Genomic DNA, 26,004 nt, shown 5'->3' with positions numbered 1-26,004 from the left:
CTTGAAATGCGTCGGAGTGGAAATCGGAATGGTATATAAAGATTTTCAAAATTCATCTTCATATGATATAATCTTCACAATTATTTTTCTTTAGTTTGGCATTGGAGGATTGGACGCCATAGCAACGCTGCGACAAATAGAACTCGTGTCCCAGGATGATCCCGTGCAATTGGAAACGGGATTTGTGGCTTACGATCAATGCAGCGGAATAAGTATGAATTTTAATTATAGTTGGCCTAAATTCATTTTGAATTAAGATTCTGACGATGAATGTGTGATTGCCCATGAAACTTATAAATGCGGCCAGGAAAAAGCGCCAAATTTGGTCTCACAAATCATCACTAACAACTTCGATAACCAGACCATGGTCTGATTTAAAAATATTTTATTGAAGAATTTTAATTTTTGCTTTTAAATAGCTGATACCACCAACTCCTTGTGTTCCGGTGCGCCGAACTTGTTGGCTTTCGAACTCTCTTCCGTGCGTAAAAAACGTAAATTTAGTTCGTTGTTTTAGCATGGCATATTTGATTTAAAAATTTTCTTTGATAGCAAGCTTTAACCGACTCACTTTTTAGTACTGGACAAGGTAACATAACTTTAAGGCTAAGGAAAATTGCTGTTTTACTTTTAATCAATATAGATCAATTTGGATATATTAAGAGAATTGGAAACAGGACATTTTATGAAACCATCAACACATTGACAGATGCAGTAAATAGTCACCCATGTTTTGCAATTGAGAAATTATTTACGCTCTTGAAATTTTAGACTCCTTATGATGCCTTCACTCATTGCTGCGAAATTGGAATGTATCTTGCAGAACCACAGACTCTTGATGATGCTGATCTCATTGGATCATTCACTGGTACGTAATTTTAATTGTATTTTTTTCGATCGGAAAGCATTCATGCAACTTAAAGAAACATTGCGTTAGTAAAGAACAAAGTTGATTCAAATTTCAGATTAATTAAAGATGAACAGACTATTCGATTTTTGACGGTCGAACTACATAAAATGGATATTTTTCCAACCAAAAAGTGCAGCCAAAAAATGCTCACACGTCGCGCTGTTTTTTGGTTGGAAAAAATATCCACTTTACCCACAATTCGACCCTCAACAATCGATTCGTGTGTTCAGAAACTTCATGACTTTTCTTGTAGGCGATGATTCTAACATGATGGTGGGCGAGACAGAGTTCATCAACCAGACGCACGAGGTTTGGTGTCGCAGCCGCACCGTTTTGACAGATAACATGTACTGGGCGGGAAACACAAGATACAGCTGCAACCCGACGTACCTCAAAATGAATCCAATTCAGCCAAGAATATTTGCCCAAGAACTGGAAGTAATAGATCCTCAGAGCTCTGTAAAGACAGTAGTGACTGGAGGAGTGTACCCTGACCCTTCTAAAGTGGTTACGGATGTACAGCGGTATATCTGCGAGCAAATTTATTAAAATGGGATGTAAAAAACAGTCCAGACGAGCACACATTATTTTTTCTGGGGACCACTTTTGTGAATGAAATTTGTTGTTTGTTTTTTGACCGCAATCAATATTTTGTCTCTGTATAAGCGATGCACATCCTTAATATACACACACTGACCGAGTGATCATTAAATTGTATAAACTACTTGTTGGAACAAATGAATTGATGAAAAATATGATATGTAACAATATGCGATGAAATAAAAAGTTAATTTCTTGGTGGAGGCTTAAAAATTGTACGTTGACTTATTTTTACCAAACCTTTTTGCTTCTAATTTTGATAGCAAGTCAAAATTAATTGAATTAATTATTTTGTCTCGACTGTGATGAAAATGACGCATTTAAAATAATGATGTTCACTAATCACGATTCTACTGCAAAATCCGATTCGAGCCTAATTTTTGTTTTTAAAAAGTTACCAAATCGAAGTTTCTCGATAACGTCAAATTTCTTGCAGTGAAGATAAATTGAAAGAGAGCAAGTAGATAATTTTTTGAATTATATCCCGACCTCTGTTTATATCCCGTTCTTCAAAAAGAGAGTGCCGTATTTCCCCCTCGATAACCCTTTATCTTTTCTATTACGTACTTATTTTCCGTTGGTAAAATGAGGCGAATAAAACGTGAGTAACACCCAAAATTAAGAACTGGTAATTTTTTAATCGAATTCAACAAAATTAAATTGAATATTCGATAGAACCACGCATGTGTTTGAGTGCCCTCTATACCAAAAATGCGAAAGCAGTCAGGATGACGTCAATAAACAGCGACTAATGAATTTTCCGAGAAAAACATACAGCAGCAAGGCCTTTTTTATTTCCGGTGAAACGGGCAGCACTGAAATGCTGACGGCAACGGATCGCAGAAGCAGAGAGGAGAGCAAAAGCTAGAATTTTCTATATTGTAAATTAAATACAAGCGCTTATGTAATTAATTGTTATTGTAAATCGCAGGTTCAGATTTGAAGGCGAGACAAAATAGAAGGCAATGCTTGTTTGTAATTTAACAATTCTTAAAAGACGTTAAAAATATTTCAAGATTTAGATTGAATCAAAGTAAAAGAGTATCGAATAAATTTTACTTTAAGGCAGGGCAAAAATCCGTTTTGAAAATGATCAATCGGAAATTTTTCGATTTTCAAACACCAAGAGTTATAGCGCATATATGATAGAAATGATTAACTGGAAAAGAGGAAACAGGATAGGACGTCAATGAAAATGATTCACTGCTCCGCCGTCCACCGAGCATAAAATTCTAGATTTTAGTTCGGATAAGCCAGCAAGGCAGAGAGCAATGAATTTCAGATTCTGGACGCTGCTCGTGATAGCTATTCTCCAGACAATTGGGCATGCACAAAATCAAGTAAGTTCTTTAATTAATTTTCGGCATCAAGTTTTGATTTAAATACCTTACAGGGAAACAAAATGAAATCCATCAAAATCACAGTTAACAAACAGAATTCAGGTAGGTTTTAGTTTGCAAATCAAATAGCAATTTTAATTTCAATCAATCCCGTTAGTGGAGTTTATAAACACATTCCTGGATTAAAATCTGTTCTTTTTGCTCTTATTTTTTTAAATGGGATTCTCTTAAAAAATGGGGATTTAACAGATGATTTGAACAATAATTAAATAAATAATATCATTGATGTTTTGTTGTTTTATCAAATAAATTTCGCTTGCTCGCGATCCATCCAGTATGAAGGGCGAATTATGGAGCTACATTTTCATCGTACATCCTGGAATGTATGAAACATCTAGTTAAAAATAGATCGAGATTCATGTTCGCGCGGGAAAAGCCAAATATTGTTCCCGCTACGCGTAACAGCCCGTTGGCTCGCATTGTTAAGGCACTCTCAGGAGTGTCAAGGCAATGGGAGGTATTTGAGCAATTCGGAGATCTAATACTGGCTACCCAATGTCAGAGATGGCAAAAAGTGGTCAGTTTAGTCACTTGAATTGCTCAAACTGCTCAACGGGCTGGTTTGCACCTTTCCAGCATGCGTGATTTGGCTTCACGGGACAAATGTCCAGCGTTTCAATGCAGTCCTCGGTGCGGAGGCAAGTGGCCCTTGAGTGGGCTGGGTCCCTGTGCTGCCTGGTGCGCCCATAATATCCGTTCGCGGTGTTATTCGCACCAGGGTTTCAGCATTCGTGCTAGTGCAGTGCGCGCCCTTCCCACTCCGAGAACAGCGATAAAAAGAGAAAAAATTCTCAAAATTGAAATTTTAACCTGAAAATTAAAGTGGTTTTCAACTGAAGATATTATTTTTTTATTTATATATTATATTTATTTTCTCTCTTTTCCTGTAAAAATTTACTTGAACTTCAACTTTGTCAGAGTATAATTGATTTCGAATATAATTATTTGTAAGCATGAGTAACAGAGAGAGAGAGAGAGAGAGTTGTTTTTCAAGAAAAACTAAATTTCACAACATGTATAGTATTGCGTTTAATAGATCATAAATTAATTAATTTCAGGTCCAATCAAAATTATAAAAATTCGTCTGCCGAACAAAATTCGGAGGGACCATATCATCAAGTGTTGCGGATTTAAAAAATGTTTGCCAGCTGCAAATGTGACGGTGAAAAAGACCACAGCCACCAGCACGGTATTATTCAATGAACTAGAAAGTTCGAATCATAATAAAATTGCGTTTTAATCAAAGCCCACTGGCATTCTGACGTCAACGTCAATGTTGCCAACGGCAACGACGGCAGCCATGATGACAGGAAGCTCTGCTGGTGAATCATCAACTGCAGCACCAACGGATGCAATCACTATTCCGAGTAAAATGAAAATATTGAAAATGAAAATCAATGCTCAGCGGACGAAAAATCAGGTCACGATTCCACTGCGAGCCCCGTTGATGTGACAGTTGTTCCAACTGACGTTCCGAGTGAGGCCATAACTGACCTCAAAACTGACGTCACGACCGAAGCAACCGAAACGGTGCAAGATAGCACCGAATCGCCATCTCCTTCGACCGATGCGGCCTCTCCACCCAGCATGCAAGCTGTCCAAGACTCAACAACTGCAATCGATAAGATTTCTTCAAAAGATGTAACTACTACCTTTTCATCAACAACAATTACGACCACAACGACAACAACCACAGTCTGTTTCTATATATTTCTATTAATAAAACTTAGAAATGCAACTAGAAGAAAATTACAGCCAGTTTCGTGCAGTTTATCTTGTGGAGAGTACAACAGTTTTCTAGCGGTATGTTTTGTTCCATCAATGAACTCCTGAGGATGGAATTAGATTTGATGGACGATTCGCACTCGACATGCCGAAATATAAAAACCGTTTTACCACTTACTAAATTTTGGTATATGTCATGTATTTAGAAAATATTGCCAAATCAAGATGACAGCAACACAGCAATAATTAAAGCTATTTGCTGTGGCGCTGTCATTTCTGAGAGCCAATCAGAGCACAACACTGCGTATTTTCAGCACGTTAAATTAAATCAAAGTTTGCTTGATATTTGATATTGGGCTGCGAAATAAAATTTCCACCTCCAAACATAGCAAATTCCAAACATATAATTTAAATTTTTTTAATATAGAAAAATCCAGTCTCAGGATCAAAAGATAGTATGAGTTTTTTTTACGAATTACATCTAATTAAGATACATATTCTATTCAGTCCAAGCAGGCATGAAGAAAAAATCAAATTGTGGCATGGAGTATTTTGTTTCTAGCTCTACAGTAAGATTTTTTCAATTTTATTTCTGGTAAACATTTAAATATCAAATTAGGCAACGAGAAACGAGGCAGCATTGCGATGCAAGGCACTAAACATGACCCTTTTGACCGTGACCTCTCTCGAGGGAATGGAGTGCATGAACAATTTTGAAGGTTTTAACTCAAACTATTGTCTTGTACTTAAACAATATTAATACTCTTAATCAAGCTAAAACGTACTGGACGAGCGGCTCAAACGAAGATGAAAACTGCAATGTGGAAAAAAAGTACGCTTGGTGTTCGACGGGCTTCAATATGTCGGAAAAACTGATCGAATCGGAAAAAATGTGGTTGCCGCCCAAAAACACGATCCCTTCTGCCACGGAGCGATGTTTGGCTGTTTCTCTATCCACAGATTCCTCGAAACAGGGCCTGGTGCACAGAAAATGCGACGACGCCCTGCCGTTCATCTGCCAGTATTCCGTCGACTGCCCAAAGATCTGCATCCGAGACGTTCGAATTACAGAATAATCATATCATTAAACTAAGTTGAACACATTTTAGGAATCTTTATTTGACTCCTCAGGAAAATTGAAAGGTATATATATAGGACATTGAAAGAATGATAAAAAGTAAAATCATAAAATAAAGATAAAAAGTCCTTCGGAATTTGGTTTGACATCGGCACCTACACCTATCTCTTGGGGAACAAGCCAGTTTGTATCCGAGTTTTGCATGACATATCAAAGTCTAATTTTTTGGCTTGACAGATGACGTGGATGGACAGTTACCGCCAGTGTTGCGCTTTGGGAATGGAGACGCTGAATATCGACAACGTAGCTGAGCAATTGGGCCTTACTGCACTGGCCAGCACAAATAAAGGTTAGACTTTTAATTTAATAATCTGTCCATAGAAATATTTTGAGATTTCAGATAACTGGACTGCGAATTTCAACTACTGGACGAGTGGCACGTGGAAGGGGGCGCCTGAGAAGCTGTGGTCGTGGTGCGAGCTAAATGGACCCACAGTGTTCGCAAAAGGACTTGTTTGGGAAAACCGGCAGCCCGACAACAAAGGAGGCAACGAGAGCTGCGTGCATTTCCGCTTTACTTTGAATTCCACGGGCACCATCATGACGGACCGCAACTGCGCTAATAAATACATATTCGCGTGCAAGGTATTGCTTGAAATTTATATAGGCCCTAAAACTATGAATTTAATTTTCAGACCGCAATAATAACCACCCCAAAACCTTGTGTTGCATCCTGCCCCGTAAAGACATGCGAAAAAAATGTAAGATCTATATAAAATCATTTCCATTAGAGATGAAAGGATAAATGTGGCATTAATTTTAAAACTAGGATTCCTTCTTTGACTTTGATTCTTCCACTAATACGAAAGTTTTACTGGGTATAAAATGCGCTTCTATTGTTAGATTAATCTTGTATAGTTCTGTCTTTTTATCCAGACTATTTCTCTTATGGAAATTGGTACGATGGATGCGGTCGGAACTTTTTGACTTGCACCTCAAAATTGGTGAGACGTTTAACAGTTCTTCCGAGTATTACAAAAGAAACATATATACAAAATGACCAATAGTCAGACTGGACAGCCGCCCGTGACCGTTGCTGTGAGATTGGCCTGACTCTCGCCTCAATGGAATCTGCGGGAAAGTCGAGTTGCTTTTCCAGAATAGTCTCAAGTACGAACAAAATCTAAGAGAGCGACGAAATAAAGATAAATATATAAAAAAACATAGAATTTGCTCCGGCGACCTATGGTGACTTCTGGCTCTCTGGCACTGACCTGGGGTGCGATTCAAACTTCCGCTGGTGCACCCTGAGCCGGGACTTCGTCAACCCTGAGGTCAAGTGGAAGGAGGGACACCCTAAACCCAACCTGGACTGCGTTTATCTCGAAGTGAGGAATGGATCCGTGTTGCTGGCAACTGATGACTGCGCCCAAAACAAGAGTTTCCTCTGCGAAGTGAGAAAGAAGGGTACTTTCCAAAGGGCCATGCAGACCGAATGTGCAGAAACCTGGGACATCACAATTGGTAAGGCCCGCAAAAATCATTCCGCTGTGAAAGACTAAAAATAAGTTAATTTTTCTTGCAGAACAAATCGATCTACTTTTGAACGTGAGCGCTTTCCTCACGGCAACTATATCGCTAAATTTGAAGGTTGGTCGAGAAGATACATTAATACTGCATGTTTCAAAAATAAATAAACACTTTTTAGTGCTTTTTGAAATGCATCGGAGTGGAAATTGGAATGGTATACGAAAAGAAAGATTAAAATTAGATCAAATTTGTCTTATTTTAATTCATTTAAAAATTTTAATCCTAATTTTAAATAATATTCTTAAGTTTGGCATTGGGGGATTGGACGCGTTAGCAACTCTGCGACAGATAGAACTCGTGTCCCAAGACGATCCCGTGAAATTGGAGACGGGATTTGTAGCTTATGATCAATGCAGTGGCATTAGTTTGATTTTTAATAATTACATTCTTGGCAGAAATTTAATTTTTAGAAACAGATTCAGACAACGAGTGTGTGATTGCCTACGAAACCTACAAGTGCGGCCAGCAAAAAGCGCCGGACTTGGTCTCAAAAATCGTCACGAGGAACTACGATAATAATACAATGGTTTGATCTAAATATCTTATATTGAAGACTTCTATTTTTTCTTCTGAAAGCTGATGCCTCCAACTCCTTGTGTTCCTGTGCGCAGAGCCTGCTGGCTTACGAACACTCTTCCTTGCATAAAAAACGTAAATTTAGTTTGTTGTTTGTGAGAAGGTACATTAAGATTTTCTTTAAAATATATAGCAAACTTTAATCGACGCATTGAATAAAGATGGAAGAGGTATTTTGCCCTTTTAGCTAACGAAAAAAAAGGTTTTAAATTTCAAAATTTTAGATGCATATGGAAATCTCGTTTTAGACAAAAACAGAACGTTTTATTTTTCCAATTTAGACCCATTTCCAGTAAATACAGTCACCATACTTAGAAATGGAAAATATATAAGCTCTTGCAATTTTAGCTTCCTTATGATGCCTACACTCATTGCTGCGAAATTGGAATGTATCTCGCAGAACCTCAGACACTTGCTGATGCTCAACATATTTATGGAATCTATAGTATGAGATTTTATATGTTTTATCCTTAAAAAATAAACTCTTACAAAATGATGGCATATCTATAAATAATTTATGCGAGCAAACAGTTTTTATTGACAAAGAAAGAAAGAAACACACACATGGATGCAGAAAAGGAATTTAAATTCATTTGTAAATTGCAGATGTCAACTATGATTGGATGGTGGGCGATACAGAATTCATCAACCAGACGCACGAGGTTTGGTGTCGCAGCCGCACCCTTTTGAAAGACGACATCTACTATCCAGACTCAATTTCAAGATACCACTGCAGTCCGTCGAACCTGAGAATGAATTATGTTGAAAAATCATTGTATGCCACAGAACTGCAAATAACGGATCCCAAGACCGATACTCCGGTGTTAATCAATGGAGGAGTGTACCCTGACCCTTCCAAAGTGGTTTCGTCTTTAGGCAATTATGTTTGCGAGAAACCTTAGGAAAAATAGAATCCAAAAAAACGCAATCAATATTGAAAAAAAGCACATACTTTTTTCTGGCTGACCACTTTTGAGTTTTCTTTTTGTGGATGAAATTTGTTTTGTTTGTTTTTTGACCGCAATCAATATTTTGTCTCTTTATAAGCGATGCACATCCTTACATACACTGACCGAGTGACCATTAAATTGTATAAACTACTTGTTTGAACAAATGAATTGATAAAAAATATGATATATGTCACAATATGCGATGAAATAAAAAGTTGATTTCTTGGTGGAGGCTTAAAAATTGTACATTGACTTCATTCTTACCAAACCTTTTTTGCTTCTAATTTTGATAGCAAGTCAAAATTATTTGAATTAATTATTTTGTCTCGATGGTGATGAAAATTACGCATTTAAAAGAATGATATTCAATTCACTAATCACGATTCTACTGCAAAATCCGGTTCGAGCCTAATTTTGGTTCTTAAAAAGTTGCTGCTGAATCGAAGTTTCTCGTCAACGTCAAATTTCTTGCAGTGAAGATAAATTGAAAGAGAGCAAGTAGATAATTTTTTGAATTATATCTCGACCTCTGTTTATCCCGTTCTTCAAAGAGAGTGCCGTATTTTTCCCCTCGATATCCCTTTAACTCTTCTATTACGCGTATTTTCTCACTTCAAAAGAGGGAAGTGCATTGAAAGATAATAAATATAAGACTCAAAAAAATCCTTGGAAGAATTAATAAAATATTATCGAATGTACTTAATTTTCAATATGTTAATTCTCCGATTTAACCGCTGGAAAAGTTAACATCGAGGTAACTAAAACGGGAGTATAACACTAAATAGATTTAAGCTGATTGTTAATTTGATCGAAATAAATTATTACTTTCACGTTCACAGAACTACAGATATTAAAGTTTTTGTACGAGATATATCATTGAATTCTTACAATTCATGAAAAATAGATAACAGAAAGTTTGAAAGAATGTATTTGGAAAAAAGAAGCTCCGAATCTTGAACAAATATGAGAAAAATATTTCAACTAAAAATTTGCGAGAGTAAAATAATATACGCCGGCATGGCCTTGGTTATAGTTCCGGTAAAACCAACGGCCTGGAAAGCACTGCGCTGCTGAAGGGGACGGTTCTTTGGCAACGGATGTCAGCAGCAGAGAGCAAGCTAGAATTTTCTGTTTTATTATAAAAATCATGCCCAGCTTCATATATGACATTATTGAAAATCGTAGTCTGAGAATGATAACTGATGCCATGTCAAGAAAGAAGATATTGCGTTTGTAAATAATTATATTAATTATTAAATTCTAAAAGATGCCAACTAATTCTTCAATTTAGTGACGAAAGTATGAGAACTAGATATAAGATATGTAGGAGCTGAAAGAAGACTTTTTAAAAGGCAGCGCAAAATTGAGCACAGAAAATATGGATGATATGAAAATTTAAAAATCAACCATCGCATATTCAAATGTGGAGAGTTTTAGAGCAGAAATGATACAATTATTAATTTTAAACAGGAAACAGAATAGGACGTCACTGCATGGAACTGCTTCGGCAAGGCACAGTCGCACACTGCGCATCAAAAATATTATATTAATTTTAGTTCGGAAAAGCTTTCAATGTGGATAGCAGCATAATGAATTTCGGTTTCTGGACGTTGCTTCTGATTGCTATTCTGCAGACGCTTGGGCATGCACAAAATCAAGTAAGTGGTCTCTTTAATGGATTGATGGGATTATATTTTGAATAATATGAATTTTAATAGGGAAACAAAATTAAATCCATCAAAATCACAATCAACAATCAGAATTATGGTAAATTAAGTTTAAAAAAAAGAAAAAATGCAATTTTTATTTGAATCAGGTCCGATGAACATCCCCAAAATTCGTGTACAAAACAATTTGCGAAGAAAACATATAATTCTGTGTTGCGGCTTTAAAAAATGTCTGCCGCCCGCAAATGTAACTGTAAAAAAGACTACAACTACGAGCACGGTATGTGCTTTGAAGAAAGACATTGGAATCATAATTTAATTGCGTTTTAATAAAGACCACTACCATTCTTACAACAACGCCAACGTTGCCGACGGCAACGACGGCAGCCATGATGACAGGAAGCTCTGCTGGTGAGTCATCGTCAGCAGCACCAACGGATGTCATCACAATTCCGAGTAAAATAAATAACATTGCAAATATAAATTAATGCTCAGAGGACGAAAAATCAGGTCACGATTCCAGTCCTAGCCCCCTTGACGTGACAGAAGTTCCAACTGGCGTTCCAAATGAGGCCACAACTGACCTCAAAACTGACGTCACAACCAAAGAAACCGGAACGGTGCAAGATGGCACCGAATCGCTGACTCCATCCACTCAGGTTGTGCAAGACACGACAACCGCAATCGACGTGGTCTCGTCAAAAGTTGTAACTACTTCAATATCAGCAACTTCTACAACAAGTACGCCCAAAACGACAACAACTACGACAGGGACGACAACCACAACGTCTACAACAACAACAGCAACCACAGTCCGTTTAAGAATTTTTATTTTAAACCAAGTAAAAATTAACTTGAAGAAAATCACAGCCTATTCCGTGCAGTTTATCTTGTGCAGAGTACAACAGTTTTCTTGCGGTATGTATTTAATTCATGTTTTGTGCCATCTATCAACTCCTCACGATCGAATGTTATGATATCGTAGGAAATGTAAATACCGTAAAAAGTTTCGACCGGTTCGATTCGGCTGCCTACCCAAATTTGAACCTCCATGCATAGTCAAATATCAAAACTTACATGATATATATTTTTATTTATAGAAGAATGAAGCCTCAGGATTCCAAGATTGTAGGTTTTTTACGAACTTACAAACAATTAAGCATAATTTTATTTAAAATTCATCTCAGCCATAGGCAAGAAGAAGATATCAAGTTGTGGATTGCAGTATTTTGTTTCCAGCTCTAATGTAAGTTTATATTAACCCTAATTCCGAGCAAAATCAAAACATTAAATCATGAGGCAACGAGAAACGAAGCAGCAATTCGATGCAAGGCGCTAAACATGACCCTTTTGACCGTGACCTCTCTCGAAGGATTGGAATGCATGAACAATTTTGAAGGTTTAAACTTTTAAAGTTTTACGTCATCTTATATAAATGTTTTTATTTAAGCCAAAACTTTCTGGACGAGCGGCTCAAACGAAGATGATAATTGCAATTTGGAAAATAAGTACGCTTGGTGCTCGACGGGCTTCAATATTTCGGAAAAACTGATCGAATCGGAAAAAATCTGGTTGCCAACCAACAACACCAGCCCTTCTGCCACGGACCGTTGTTTGGCCGTTTCTCTATCCACGGTATCCACGAAACAGGGTCTGGTGCACAGAAAGTGCGACGACGCCCTGCCCTTCATCTGCCAGTATTCCGTCGACTGCCCGAAGATCTGCATCCGAGACGTTCGAATATTCATGTTTATAAAGAAAGTTTTAAAATGAATCCCATTTCAGGACTCCTTATTTGACTCATCAGGAAATTTGAAAGGTTTATAGGCAGTTTAAAGAATGATCAAAAGTTTAATCTTATTATATGTGAAGATAAAAAATCCTACGGAATTTGGTTTGACATCGGTGCCTTTACCTATCTCCTTGGCAACAAGCCGGTTTGTATCCGAGTCTAGGCATGGCTCCAATGTCTGATTTTTTGGTCTGACAGATGACGTGGTTAAACAGTTACTACCAATGTTGCGCTTTGGGAATGGAGACGCTCAACATCGACAACGTAGCTGAGCAATTGGGCCTTACTGCCCTGGCCGGTTCAAATAAAGGTTATTTGCTTATGAATGACGGAAACTTAGTGACATTTTGAAATTTCAGCAAACTGGACTGCGAATTTCAATTACTGGACCAGTGGCACGTGGAAGGGTGCGCCTGAGAAGCAGTGGTCGTGGTGCGAGCCAAATGGACCAACTGTTTTCGCAAAGGGTCTAGTTTGGGAATCCCCTCAGCCTGACAATATTGGAGGCAACGAGAGCTGCGTGCATTTCCGCTTTACTTTGAATTCCACGGGAACCATCATGACGGACCGCAACTGCGCAAATAAATATATATTCGCGTGCAAGGTATTGCTTGAAATTTATATAGGCCCTAAGACTATGAATTTAATTTTCAGAGTGCATTGAAGACCACCCAAAAACCTTGCGTTGCTTTCTGCCCAATGAAAAGCTGCGAAAAAAATGTAAGACCTATATCTACTAAAGATGAATCGGTAATGGAGGAATTTTTAAAATCTAGACTTCCTTCTTTGGCTATGACTCTACAATTAGTCGGTTCTTTTTACGTGGTATTGTTCGCTTCTATAGTTAAAGAATAAATCTTCTCTGATTATGTATTGTCATCCAGACTATTTCTTTTACGGAAACTGGTATGATGGATGTGGTCGGAATTTTCTGACTTACACCTCAAAATTGGTGAGACGTCAAACAAATTTTCTTTCAGTTTTCCAGAGAAACCTATAATTGATCAATAGTCAGACTGGGCAGCCGCCCGTGACCGTTGCTGTGATATTGGCTTGACCTTGGCCTCCATGGAATCAGCGGGGAAGTCGAGTTGCTTTTCCAGAATAGTCTCAAGTAAGCAAATAATCTTAGAGCGATGGAATGAAGACTTAATATGTACAAACACCTCAAGAATTCGCTCCGGCGACCTTTGGAGACTACTGGCTCTCTGGCACTGATCTAGGGTGTGATTCAAACTTCCGCTGGTGCACCCTGAGCCGGGACTTCGTCCACCCTGAGCTTACTTGGAAGGAGGGACACCCTAAACCCGGTCTGGACTGCGTTTATCTCGAAGTGAGGAATGAATCCTTGTTGCTGGCCACCGATGACTGCGCCCAAAACAAGAGTTTTCTCTGCGAAGTGAGAAAGAAGGGCACCTTCGGAAGAGCAATGCAGACCGAATGTGCGGAAATATGGGACATCACCGTTGGTAAGGCTCGGAAATCATTGAGAATAACCAAATCCAAAGATAATTTTGCGCAGAACAAATTGATCTTCTCATGAACGTGAGCGCTTTTCTCACGGCAACTATTTCGCTTAACTTGAAGGTCGGTCGAGACTTAATAATTCTTCCATTTCATAAATGAAATTTTGAATGTTCATAGTGCTTTTTGAAATGCATCGGAGTGGAAATTGGAATGGTTTGTAAAGAAAGTTAAAAGTTGGATCGAATTTATTTAAATTTGATCATAAATTTTATTTATTAAAAATATGCTTAGTAATTAAACTATCATTCCGAAGTTTGGCATTGGGGGATTGGACGCGATAGCTACTCTGCGAAAAATAGAACTCGTGTCCCAGGAGGAACCCGCGAAAATGGAGACGGGATTTGTGGCCTACGATCAATGCAGCGGCATCAGTCTGTGTTTTTATTAATTACTCGTCAGAAAATCATTTTTAAAATAGAATCCGACGACGAGTGTGCGATTGCCCACGAAACTTACAAGTGCGGCCAGCAAAAAGCGCCTGCTTTGGTCTCAAAAATCATCACCAACAACTTCGATAACGGCACAATGGTCTGATTTACATATCCTTCATTAAAGATCTATATTTTTGTGTCTCCTGAAAGCTGTACCCACCAACTCCTTGCGTTGTGGTTCGCCGATCTTGTTGGCTTTTTAACTCTCTTCCTTGCGTGGAAAACGTAAGTGTAGTTTGTCGTTTGTAGGAATGTACATATATTAATATTAATAAGATTTTCTCTATAGCAAACTTTGATTGACGCATTGAATAAATCTGGGAAAGGTATTTTATTCCTTTTATAAGTTATCGAAATTTTCATTTTAAAGCTCATATACGCAGATGATTTCGGATACATTATTAAAAATGGAAGTCGGACATTTTATGTATCCAGTGAATATTACTATTATGTAAATATCCGACTTGTTTCGAAATAGAATTCACTCTCTATCAATTTTAGACTCCGTACATTGCCTTCACTCGTTGCTGCGAACGTGGAATGCATCTCTTAGAACCTCAGAATGCTGCTGATATTGAATTATTTTCATCAGTCTTTGGTATGCGATTTTCAATTTTATTTAAATCAGATAAAAATGCAAATATTGGCGTTTGTACGTGCAATTGATTTAAACTTTTTCAACTTCGATTAATTAATCAACACGTTATATAATGCTAAACACTAAAAAATAACCATTTATTATTTGACAAATAATCTTCTTGTATTTTTTGCAGGCTTCAAATATTTTCTGATGTTGGGCGATTCCGAATTCATCAACCAGACGCACGAGGTTTGGTGTCGCAGCCGCACCGTGTTGCCAGATAACCTCTTCCCGAACTTCTTCAATATAAGATACCTCTGCAATCCGTCATACCTCAGATTGCATACAAATGGGCAGTATTTTTATGTTCAGGCCGTAGGACTGGAGAAAACTGATCCCAAGACCTCTTCTCAGATAGCGGTCACTGGAGAAGTGTACCCTGCCGCTTCAGAGGTTGTTACGAGAATAGAGCGGTTTATCTGCGAGAAACCTTAGCAAAAATGGATTTCAAAAAACAATCTAAATGAGCACGTGTATTTCTTTCTGGGTGACCACTTGAGTTTTCTTTTTGGGATTGCAGTTTAGTTAACGGTCTTATTTCGGCCAATCATAATATTCTTTTGTTACTCTATTCAAGAGTTGTTTTACGTTGTAGAATCCATTTTAAACAAATAAAATTGTATAAACTTAATAACTATATGTCTTCGTGGTTAGGGTTCAAAATTTGTATCACTTTATTACTCCAAAAGTTATTCAGCTTTGCATCTATATGTTTGTCCGAAAATTAATTTAAAAAATCGCGAATAAAAGAATGACGATTCTTCCAGCAAAAAGCCGGATTGTGAAACATGGTTAAGTTTTTTATTTTATTTAAAGAAACACCAATGGTGTACAACAGACATAGACATGCATAAATATTACAGTACACTAGCACGCATGAGAGTCAATGGGATCTTCTTGCATTCCAAAAAGTGGTAGAACTTCACATATTCATCACAGTATACACATTTGCAATCGAAACCGGCCTTACAATGATATTTCTTGTTAGTACAGTAAACACAATGATAATCGTGACAGGCGTGCCTGGTGAAAACATGTCTATTTAGAAAAGAGGCCTTTTTCCAGCCCGGATCGCCCATTGCAGGGGTGCCATAGAAATCCCCATCGATCTGGGAGAGCTTGAAAAGTCTATTAATAATAAAGTTATTGTAAGCAGCAGTTTCTGAAAGAGAGAATTTCTTAAGAAGATCATCAACAAAAAAGTCAGTGTCAGCAAGCTCATATCCTAGTCTAGATTTCATAAATTTTGACAGTGCTAAGGCTTTTTTGAGAAAACATGGTTAAGTTGGAGGTATTATTATATATAAAAAAAAGCGATCAATGTTCCACGAATGTCGACTTTCACTTTCTTTCGGTGAAGAGAAAATTGTAAAAGAGCATTTAGATAATTACTCTCTTCCATCGACCTCTTAATTGCCACAATCATTGAATTTCCTCTAGACCACTCGCATTCGCTTCTTTTAAAAAATTGTCCTGTGTTTTTCCCATCTGTTGATAACGGAGCAAGAAGTAAATATAATAAATATAATGTGTACGTTTTTAAGCATTTTTTTTTAGAAACGCTCACGGAAAGCGATCAGAAATATCTTTAACATGTCGTTTTAGATCAAATAAATTTAACACTGATTAATTCTCTGTAGTTGTGTGTCTTGCGCATCTATTGATCCAGTGGCAGTAAATCACTGATGAACCGACAGTTTTCTATTTAAAAGAAGGAAAAAATTAAATTAAAATTTTAAAGTGTTTCAAAGGATTGTAACGGAGGCGTCCAGATGACCAACTTCCTCATCAGCTGCTTACTTTTCAGAGGGTTGGTGAATATTATGTATCGCGGTTGGTTCCATTTGGGAAAGAAATATGAGTTCTCCAGGTTTTTCTAGATTTCTGGTAATATAATGAAGCTATCAAGCGCTTCGACTTTTGCCTGTTTTTAAGCCTTTCGGCCCTTCCACCTTCCGCGCTGCTCGAGCAGGATGGCGGTGCTACCCGTCAAAATGAAGCTAATTGAGTCCTCTTTCGAATGAGAGTTCGCGGCGGGCCGTCGGGCGTCGTGGGCCTTCGCGAGGGCTCCTCAAAAAAAAATAATTATTGTCCAAACCACGTTTTCGCACCTTCCGAATTTTATATCTCAGTCGCTATGGGACTTGCGGGCTAAAACCGGTGTTTTCTGAACTTTCCGTTAAATTCTGCGGGTGGTGGGCTAGTTTTCAACCGCCCAGCTCCCCCGGACCCCCCGCTGCCCCCGTGAGAGCGTCGAAAAGGCCCTTTTTGGTTTTATTTTTTTTAAATTCGCCTATGGGAGGAATCCGGGCTTGCACACCTGAAACGCGTTTGTGGGCGACCCTGCGTCGACCACCTGGGTTTCGGGCCGATCCGCCTAGTTTTGGCGATTTTTTTTACACAATTTGATTTTTTAACAATGTATAAAAAACAGTTCAGCGCAGGACAAACAGAAATCATCACCGTCAATTAATTCTGGCGTTGGTCGTTGGTTGTTTCAGTTTCACAGCGACACACACGCCTTATCAAAATAAAAAACTCGCTTTTTGCCGGCTTCCTGCAGAGAATAAATTTCGGTGCGCGCCGCGGCGAGCAGTTTGCAACTCGCAAAGCTACAAATCAACGCCGGTTGCCAACTTCCACTTCCTGCAGGCGCGTGTTTTAGAAAGCATATTATACATTTTTTATAAAATAATAATATCTTAAAAAAATTAAGAAATAATAATAAATAAACGGGCATGCTTGTGACGAAAAAAAGCATCATTTTTGTTCTCTCTGCATTAAAAATTAAAACTGTGGAAAATACTTGTACTAGCGAAGCCAAATGATGCATGAATCGAGGCAGGGACCAAAAGTAATTTACTTTTGCGCGAGCCGGCCGCGTGACAACGCTCGTGCACAGCCGGAAAATTAATTTTAGCAAAGATTTGATTTCTTTCAACTTGCGCGGTGTGATAAAATTGGCAAGGAGGTCGGCAACGCCCTTTTCGTGCCCATTTACGCTTCTCGTGCGTTGGTATGACGAGACAGTGCAAAAGCAAGTATTTTTTTTTTTAAAAAACATCGTCTAAATTCGCCTCTGGGCCGGAAGCATTTCAAACAACATTCCGTCTACTTTGTCACGCAGAATAAAAGATGAATTTGTGGGAATTATGTTTTTCTATTGGTCGTGTCGATAGCGAGCTTTCGATTAATTCAAAATGGTCTGCAGCGTGTTATTCTCGCATTTGACATAACTCCGATTAACTTATTAAACACGTACGCAGTCAAAAATAAATCCATAAAAATTACTCGCACGCGGAGGGAAAGTTCGACGCATCGGCATAGGTCGTTCCAGGCAGACCATGAATGAAAAGGCGCTTCGGTAGAAAGCGAGAAAATATCGTCCGTCGCAGGGAACGCCCCTCGATAATTCTCGCTCTCTCACGTTGAAATTAATCTGTGTGTCCGCTTCGGAAAAAGACGCGAGTTGTCCGGGTGTGTCGAATCATTTTGCACAATTTTCCAGGGCTCTCTCTTTTTGTTTTGCACACTGCTAAACCTGGCTTTACCCTGGTCAGGTACAGGTAGGCGCCGCCACACTCTCGCTCGCTCGATTTCTGTATGTGCACACGCAAGCGAAGGTCGCGCGCGCTCCCATGTGCACGCCGATTCCTTCTGCGATTTTTCTAACCTCGCCGCGTGACTGATTCCTGGCTGGCTGTTGACCAAAACGATTTTGTTAAACAGTTTCCTGCCTTTAGCGGTTTCATTGGAGCTTTTATTCAGCATGAGCGGTCATTTGGTACATTTTTGTTCAATTTTTGCGAATAAAAATCGGGCATGTATTGAAATTCTTTGCTCCTGAATTGCACGCTCACGTTGGATTAGCTCCGAAATCAGCGGAAAAATCAATTCGTGCCATTAAATGTACCGATTCGTTTATATAAAGCGTAAAATTGTGTCACAAGGTCAAGTGCAAAGCACAAAAAGCGACGCCTTATCGCAGCAAACAGCTCGCGCGGTCGCTGCGCGGTGGCATTGAAAAATGTAGAGCAAAAGCAAACCGTCCGCAATTAATTTTCAATCCTCTGCAGAGTTAATTTCCATATTTTAGCGTGTTTAAAACATCCTCACGATCTGAACTTCTTTTGTTACATTCTTTCGTTAAACTAACGCTGTGCCGTCATGATAATTATTGGGATAGCAGAAGAGGGAATTTAATTTTTTTAATGCCATGCAAATGACCAGAAGAGGAAATCGACCGACCTCACCGACACTCACTGCAGTGTTTTTTTATCAACGGCGAGCAGCAGACCTCCGCCAGGGTTTTATAGCAGCATCGCCCCTTGTGTTTAGAAGACGTCGATAATCAGGGTCCGCTCGACGACCAGCTTCTTCAGGTCCGCCAGGGTGAAGCAGTTGTCGATAGCAGAATCATCTGTCTCTCGTCGCTTTAAGTCCACGAAGCGCCAAAAACAATTTTTTTATCTCGAGGGTTTGTCAAAAGGTTTTCGATTTAATCCAAGCAAAATTATATTTTACTCGCCGAAAAATTAATTTCAAGCAAAAAAATCGTCTTTGAATGGAATTTGTAAATATATATGTTTCTACTAAAATGAAAGACGAGTCTGACAAGGTTGAGGATTTCTTTATTACACGAAATTCCACAGAGTTTTCGCCAGAAATCATTTTATGTCAACCTCGGGAATTGCAGCAATGATGTATGAGTAGTAGTAGCCGAGGTTTAAAAACAGCCACATTCCATCCATATCGCCAGTCGCGGCATTACAAGCATATTCGTACAAACCTCCTTGAGCCTGAGTTCCAAAGGCAATTGTCGGTTTATTGTAATAGGTAGGCGTTGCATCCTTAAGAAACTGCAGATAACGGAAATAAATTATTCAGTCTTGCGTAGATATACGAGAACTCACTGAGCAAAAACCAGGAGTGGTGTCCTGATACATGCAAATATATGCACCTCCCGAAGATTCAGGGCAGCTTGCAGTGCTCTTCGCGGAGGCAGGCAGTTTTCTCAAGACGTGCTTAAAAAAAAGAGTCAAAAGGAGGTTTCAATGCAAAAGGTGAAACTAACCGAAGACGCATTGTAGAAGAGTATAACGCCGGTCGTATTGACGTCAACAGTCAGGTTGTTGAAGCTGGAGCCCGTCATCGGCAGGGTCGCCCCTCGAAATTTGTCGCACACTTTCAGATAAACTGCAGCACCTCCCACGATGGATTGAATCATTGCTACGGGCCGAACCTTTCCAGATTGATCCGTGACTTCCACATTTGATGATCTGCAAAAAATTCCTTAATTATATCAAAAGCGATTGAGTGATTTGTGGTTCGTGCTCATTGCTGAGAGAATAAATCGGGGAAAAAGGCGAGAGTCCAACCTCGGGTGAGAAAGTCATACCTGCGACGATGAGCAGCTGACAGAGCAGAAGGCAAGAGCCAAGGATGACCGTTTTCGATGCCATTGTCGTAGTGACTATGCCACTCGACGCTTTGCCGCCCTTTTTATACCCACAGATAAGGCACTGCATAGGTAGGAAGAAAATCGTGGACGAATCAGGTTCGTCCGCGTTTGAATTTCTTGCATTGATAAAACTATACGGACACGTGATTCCATTAGAAAAACTATATTTTTTATCACGGCCTGTTTCCGTCTTCGGCCTCCTATTTTATGTTTAAAATGCGAGGGTCGTTATCAAAAAACAGATAGGAAAAAAGGCTACTGCGCTGCGTTGTGGAAATTTAAATGCGCGTGCGAAGGCCATCGATAAAAAAGCACAAGTCAGTGCTGCTTTTTGCTGTTCAAATATGTCCGAGAAAAATTGCAAGGATTTAATAATATTATATTGCTACTGTTTGGCTTTCAACTCAATTATTTTAACCCCAGCTCGGCACTTGCCGTGGACTCTGAGCTCAACCAAGAACACGAGGCCGAGTGGCCGCAGAGAAGCTCTGGCCAAGATGTGTCCAGATTTTCCGGGACGTACACCTGCTTCTTTTGAACGTCTCTCTCGGCTCTCGTTTTTCTTTATCAAATATTTATTTCACCTGCTGCTGACGTCAATTCACGAGGCAATTATTTCCACTGTCCTCATTTTTCGTGGAGTGGACGAAGCGCATTCACGATAAAAACCTTTTTATCGCTTCCACCAAGAAAGCAATTAAATGGAAATGTTCGAGAAGCAATGACCTCGTGTCAGATAGCAGCACGAGTTTCTTCGACACGTGCGGTTTCATTTGAAGAGGCGGCAGCTTTTGTGCCACATGCATGAAAAAACTGCGATTTTGGTTCGAAATGTGGAGTGGATCGGATTTTTCGTTTGGTCGTGCGATCTCACCGCTTTCCTACCTCCCCGGGTTGAAAAAAATACCTCGGGGGCGGGGGCCAACTCTGATTCGCCCCCAAACCCGGTCGCGGGCGCAGGCGCGCCGGAAACGCCGAGAAGGCCGGCTCGCTGAGAGATTTCGGGGCGGCCACCCTGAGAAAGGTCGCGGGGGTGGTTGGGGGGTGCGCGCGCCGGCGAGACGCCTCCGGGGAGGGGTCGCGCGTGAAAATCGCTCCGCCGGTCCGGTTATCGGGCAGCGAAGACCGTGGCGCGCCGTCCGAGAATTTCAGGTCAGGGGACCCTGAGAAAGGTCGGCCGGTCACGGCGGGTTAAAGCGCTCGGCGGGCGTTTTCGAATGAGGGGTCGCGGTCGTCACTGCGGCGAATACACGAATTTTGGCAAAAATAAAACTATTTCGCTCGGTGCCGCTCCGCACGCGTTTTGCACACCAAAACCGAAAATCGCCTATAAAATGAATTTGGGCAGAGCTAGACCACTCAAAATTCGGTTTCAGACACCCACGAACTCAGTCGTGTGTGTCCGATGGTCAAATTCGAGATTAAATGCCCGGCGGCTCCGCGGCGGCGCCGCGCGTATTTTCAGCCTGGCCATTTGCGTTGATGGCAAAATGCGGGATTTTCAATGCTCCGCCGTAATTCGCCTATGGCCCGGATTTCCGCCAAAATCGGTTTGCAGGGACTGTTCGCCGAGTGGAAGAGTATAATACAGCAGTCGCGGCCCAAAAGAATTTTTTTCTGCCCGAAATCCGAATTCGAAATTCCCACGTTAAGCTTATGGGAGGCGAAAAACCTTTCCGCGCCGCGCGCCAAAGACTACTCCTCCGGGGATCTTGGTCCGATCAGGTCGAATTTGGTCTTAAAATGTTCGCAGATAAATTGCGCATCGATTCTAGAGCCATTTTTTCATTTTTTGCCCATGTCCGGAGATATACCTGCCGAAAGGTACAAAGTGGAAAATGGGCAAAATTTGCCCGTTTAATAACTTTTTCGGTATGGGGCGGAAAAATCTTTTCCGCACACCGTTGGCTTTGCCCACTCGTCGCCTGCACGAATCTCGAGTTTGGGGACGCTGGGGCCCATAGGGACCCCGCAGGGGGGGCGCGGGGAGTACCGAAAAATCGCGTTTTCGAACTTTGAAGGGTCACCGCTGACCCTGAGGAGGTCACCCGGATTTCATACTCGCAGGGCCTTAGTTTTTTGGGCAAACTTAAAGATTGGCTATCTTGGAATTTTGATCCTAAACAAAGTGGGCTCCCGTGTTAATCTTATGGGGATTTCGACTTTTGCCTGTTTTTAACCCTTTCGGCCCTTCCAGCTCCGGCGCCGTTCGAGCAGGATGGCGGTACTACCCGTCAAAATGAAGCTAATTGCTGCCTCTTTCGAATGAGTGGTCGCGGCGGGCCGTCGGGCCTCGTGGGCCTTCGCAGGGGCTCCTCAAAAAAAATAATTATTGTCCAAACCACGTTTTTCGGCATTCCGAATTTTATATCTCGGCCGCTATGGAACCTGCGGGCTAAAACCGGTGTTAGCTGAACTCGCCGTTAAATTCTGCGGGCGACGGCACCGGTTTCAACCCCCCATCCCCCTCGCACCCCCCGCTGCCCCGGAGAGACCCTCCAAAAGGCCTCTTTTGGTTTTATTTTTTTTAAATCGCCTATGGGAGGAATCGCGGGTTCCTCTTCGCTAAACGCGTTCGTGGGCGACCCTCGGTCGACCACCCGGGTTTCGGCCCGATCCGCCCCGTTTTGGCGATTTTTTTACACAGGAGCATAGGAATGCCGCTTGCAAAGAGGGGGCTCACCGGGCCCCTATGGCACCCTCTTGGGCCCCTCTCGGCACCCCTTAACTGCGCCCCCACCCCTGTCGATGGGTACTGTATAAGTAGGTCCCACAGCGTCTCTACAAAATTGTCGGCGGAGGTGGAGGGAAAAGAAACGCACGGCCGCCGACGCCGCACAACCTGCTAGCGTGTGTCACACACGCAAATTGGCTGCTTTTTGTCACGTAGACCGCACTGGCTCTTACAGCAGAATAAAGAAATAGATTTGCGGCGTTTATTTCATCTTTGGATGTGCTGTTAACGAGCTCTTAATTCACGCGGCCTAAATGATCTGCAGCGTGTGTTCCTCTGCTTCAAACTCCGCAATCAATTGTTTCTGCGGGTGACTAAAATAATTACTTACTTAAAATGAATGAAGCATTTGAAGATTTTTTTGTCAATTTTCTATGTAGTTTTTACGTTTTCCTTGCATTTTACACCTTTGATAGTTTTCTGAGGATTTTTTCCTCTAGAAAAATTAATTATCCCTTGGAGAACGCAGCTAGGCTTAGATCCACGAGATTTCCGACCTCGGCCCATCGCAATTTCCCTATTTTATTATATTTAACAATCCTTTTAATTTTAAATAAAACCAATTGGTAGGAGAAAAAGGTTTCTTACACACGGAACCGGCGATTGTGGTCAGCAACAAACAAGTTCTGCGTTCAATGGACGCTCCAAAATCTGCGGGAAAATCGGTTCTTGCCATTAAATTCACCAATTTGCTTAAATATTATTTAAAATAAAGCGTAAAATGTGTCTGACCAGGGTCAAGCGCGCAGCACAAAAAGCGACGCCTTTTATCGCAGCGAACAGCTCGCTCTCGCGGTCGCTCTGCGGCGGCAATGAAAAATACAAAGTGAGCATTCAAGCGCTAGTTGCAAGAGCCGCCGTACCAGATTTTTTTATTTAAGAACTACCTCTTCCTCTTGCGGAGTATAGTTCCTGTATTTTAGCGCTTTGATCTTTTTTGATCAATTTTTTTCTTTTAAGCTAACGCATGCACAACTTTAAAGCGAGACAAAAAGGAAAGAATTGTCACACACGCACGCATATTCCGTGCACAATTTAATAATTTAGAACGAGGTAAATTTATTAACTCGTCGTTTGCACAGTTTCTATCCCGTATTTTTGCATGCGTAACATATTCTCACGATTTTAGATTAATTTATTTGTGAACCTGTAATTTAACTAACGCTGATTCCATCATAAAACCAATTAGATAATTAAAAGAGAGCATTTAATTTTTTTAAAGCAACGCAAATGAACAGAAGAGGTAAACGACCGACCGACACTCACTGCTGTGTGTTTTTTATCAACGGCCAGTGGCAGCTAACGCTGCACACAAAAATAATAGCTACGAGGGAGGTGATTCTCCGACCATAAAAAATATTGGAAATATTGAAAAAATAAATTTGCGATAGAAGAAAAAAGCCGATAGAGCACCGCACCCCGTCCGTGTGCTCATTGCAGCTCTCCGCGGGGGCAAAATCGCCATAAGATGAGAATGGCAATCAGACAGCGCCGGCAAATACCGCAAAAAAACTGTGGTGCGACCTGAGGAAGGTCGGTGACGCTGAGAGAACGTCAAATAAGCTCGAAACCGCCGAAAAAAAAATAAAAATTAAATTCGGACTGGGAAAGGATCTCAGGGCGGGGTACCCTGAAAAAGGTTGTAAGGTAAAAGTCGATAAAAAGACCTATCCAACGAGGGGTCGTGGTCGACGATCGGATGAGCGGCTGAATTTTGACAAAAATAAAACCATTTTTGCAACACCGCGCGTGCAAATATGGAAAAACCCGGAAAAAACGCTTAAAATAAATTTTTTGCACAGTCGCAATGATAAAACTCGAGATGTAAGTTTCTTTCAACGCCGGGGGGTGTGAATCAATCGTCGAAATGGGAAGAAATGGTCCAGCGGGTCGGTGTAGTGCCGCCGTTTGCGCCGGTTGTCGTTGCATGCGCGCCGACACTGCAAAAGCAGAGTTTTCAAAAATCGCCGTAATTCGCCTTTGGGCCGGAAAAATCTCAAACTCGGTTTCCCGTCATTTTTCGTGAATTGCAAGAGGATAGTATAGTAATGGTGGTCGAATTAAATTTATAACTAATTAAATCCCAAAATTATCAGTTCCCAAGGAAAGGGCAAAATGAATTCCAGGCCGCGCGCCAACTCTCCCTCTCCTCCTAGGACTTTGATCCTAACGAGTCCAATTTGGTCTTAAAATGTTCTCAGATAAATTACACATCGATTAACGTGGCTCCTATTTTTAATTAAAAATTTAGGCCGCCGACGCTGCCGCGAGTGAGTGTGTGAGTTGAACAGCGACCCAGCAGAGGTCTTATCAAAATTACAGCGAGCCGCATCGCACCCACATGCGGACACCAGTCCCGCTTTTTCCTGGCTTTCTCGTTCGGGAGACAATTATTTTCACTTGCAGCAAACAGCCAGCTATTTTTTTATAAATCCTTGATCATTTAAATAGATTATTTTATATGTTACAGCTTGCAGAATTAACAACCGAGTGATTAGAAATTTATCAATTATTTTAAGCATTCGACACTTCGACAGACAAAAAAACTAAAGAAGATGAGTGTATTTTAAAAATATCCATCGGTGCTAACGAAACTGCGCTTGATTGAGGAATTTTGACTGATTGTACGAGAAAAGAAAAATTATCACGTTCGGTATGAAGCGCACTTGGAACAAAAATTATTGTAGTTTTTATTTTAGGGCGAAAAACAGCAAAACAAACATCGGATTATAGAATTTGCATAGATTTGAAAATTAAAAGCACACGTAAGACAAGAGGATTTTTTATTTTCACTGCTTAAATAGTGTCTCTAAATTATTGAATACGATTTTTCGCTTCACGATCCGATTTAATTAATTATTACAATTTTCCTGTCAAAAATGCTGGAAGCAGTGCTTTAACAAAATTGTCAGCGGCGGTGGAG

The 26,004-nt window shown here is 40.3% G+C and overlaps 2 protein-coding genes and 1 long non-coding RNA gene across 3 annotated transcripts; all 3 read left to right on the top strand.

The window, feature by feature from the left end:
* Positions 1–565: 565 nt before the first annotated feature.
* Positions 566–1,605, top strand: LOC135941738 (uncharacterized). The gene is made up of 4 exons (XM_065487425.1): positions 566–589; positions 644–714; positions 772–868; positions 1,164–1,605. Exons 3-4 carry the CDS (start codon positions 811–813, stop codon positions 1,457–1,459), a joined length of 354 nt encoding a protein of 117 aa, XP_065343497.1. The 5' UTR covers positions 566–589; positions 644–714; positions 772–810; the 3' UTR covers positions 1,460–1,605.
* A 5,943-nt stretch (positions 1,606–7,548) lies between these two features.
* On the top strand, positions 7,549–8,294 carry LOC135941890 (uncharacterized). Its single transcript, XR_010575023.1, has 6 exons — positions 7,549–7,667; positions 7,720–7,829; positions 7,880–7,954; positions 8,013–8,049; positions 8,104–8,171; positions 8,228–8,294. It is a non-coding gene; the product is annotated as an uncharacterized LOC135941890 (long non-coding RNA).
* Positions 8,295–11,837: 3,543 nt separating this feature from the next.
* Positions 11,838–14,349, top strand: LOC135943857 (uncharacterized). Its single transcript, XM_065490522.1, has 8 exons — positions 11,838–11,895; positions 11,947–12,230; positions 12,487–12,598; positions 12,648–12,892; positions 12,943–13,008; positions 13,300–13,402; positions 13,512–13,757; positions 14,234–14,349. The coding sequence occupies exons 1-8, from the start codon at positions 11,838–11,840 to the stop codon at positions 14,347–14,349; spliced, it is 1,230 nt and encodes a 409-aa protein (XP_065346594.1).
* Positions 14,350–26,004: the final 11,655 nt, after the last annotated feature.

The sequence above is a fragment of the Cloeon dipterum genome, chromosome 4 (assembly GCF_949628265.1).
Source record: "Cloeon dipterum chromosome 4, ieCloDipt1.1, whole genome shotgun sequence".
Taxonomy (NCBI): Eukaryota; Metazoa; Arthropoda; class Insecta; order Ephemeroptera; family Baetidae; genus Cloeon; species Cloeon dipterum.
This window is presented reverse-complemented; position numbering and strand designations above follow the sequence as displayed.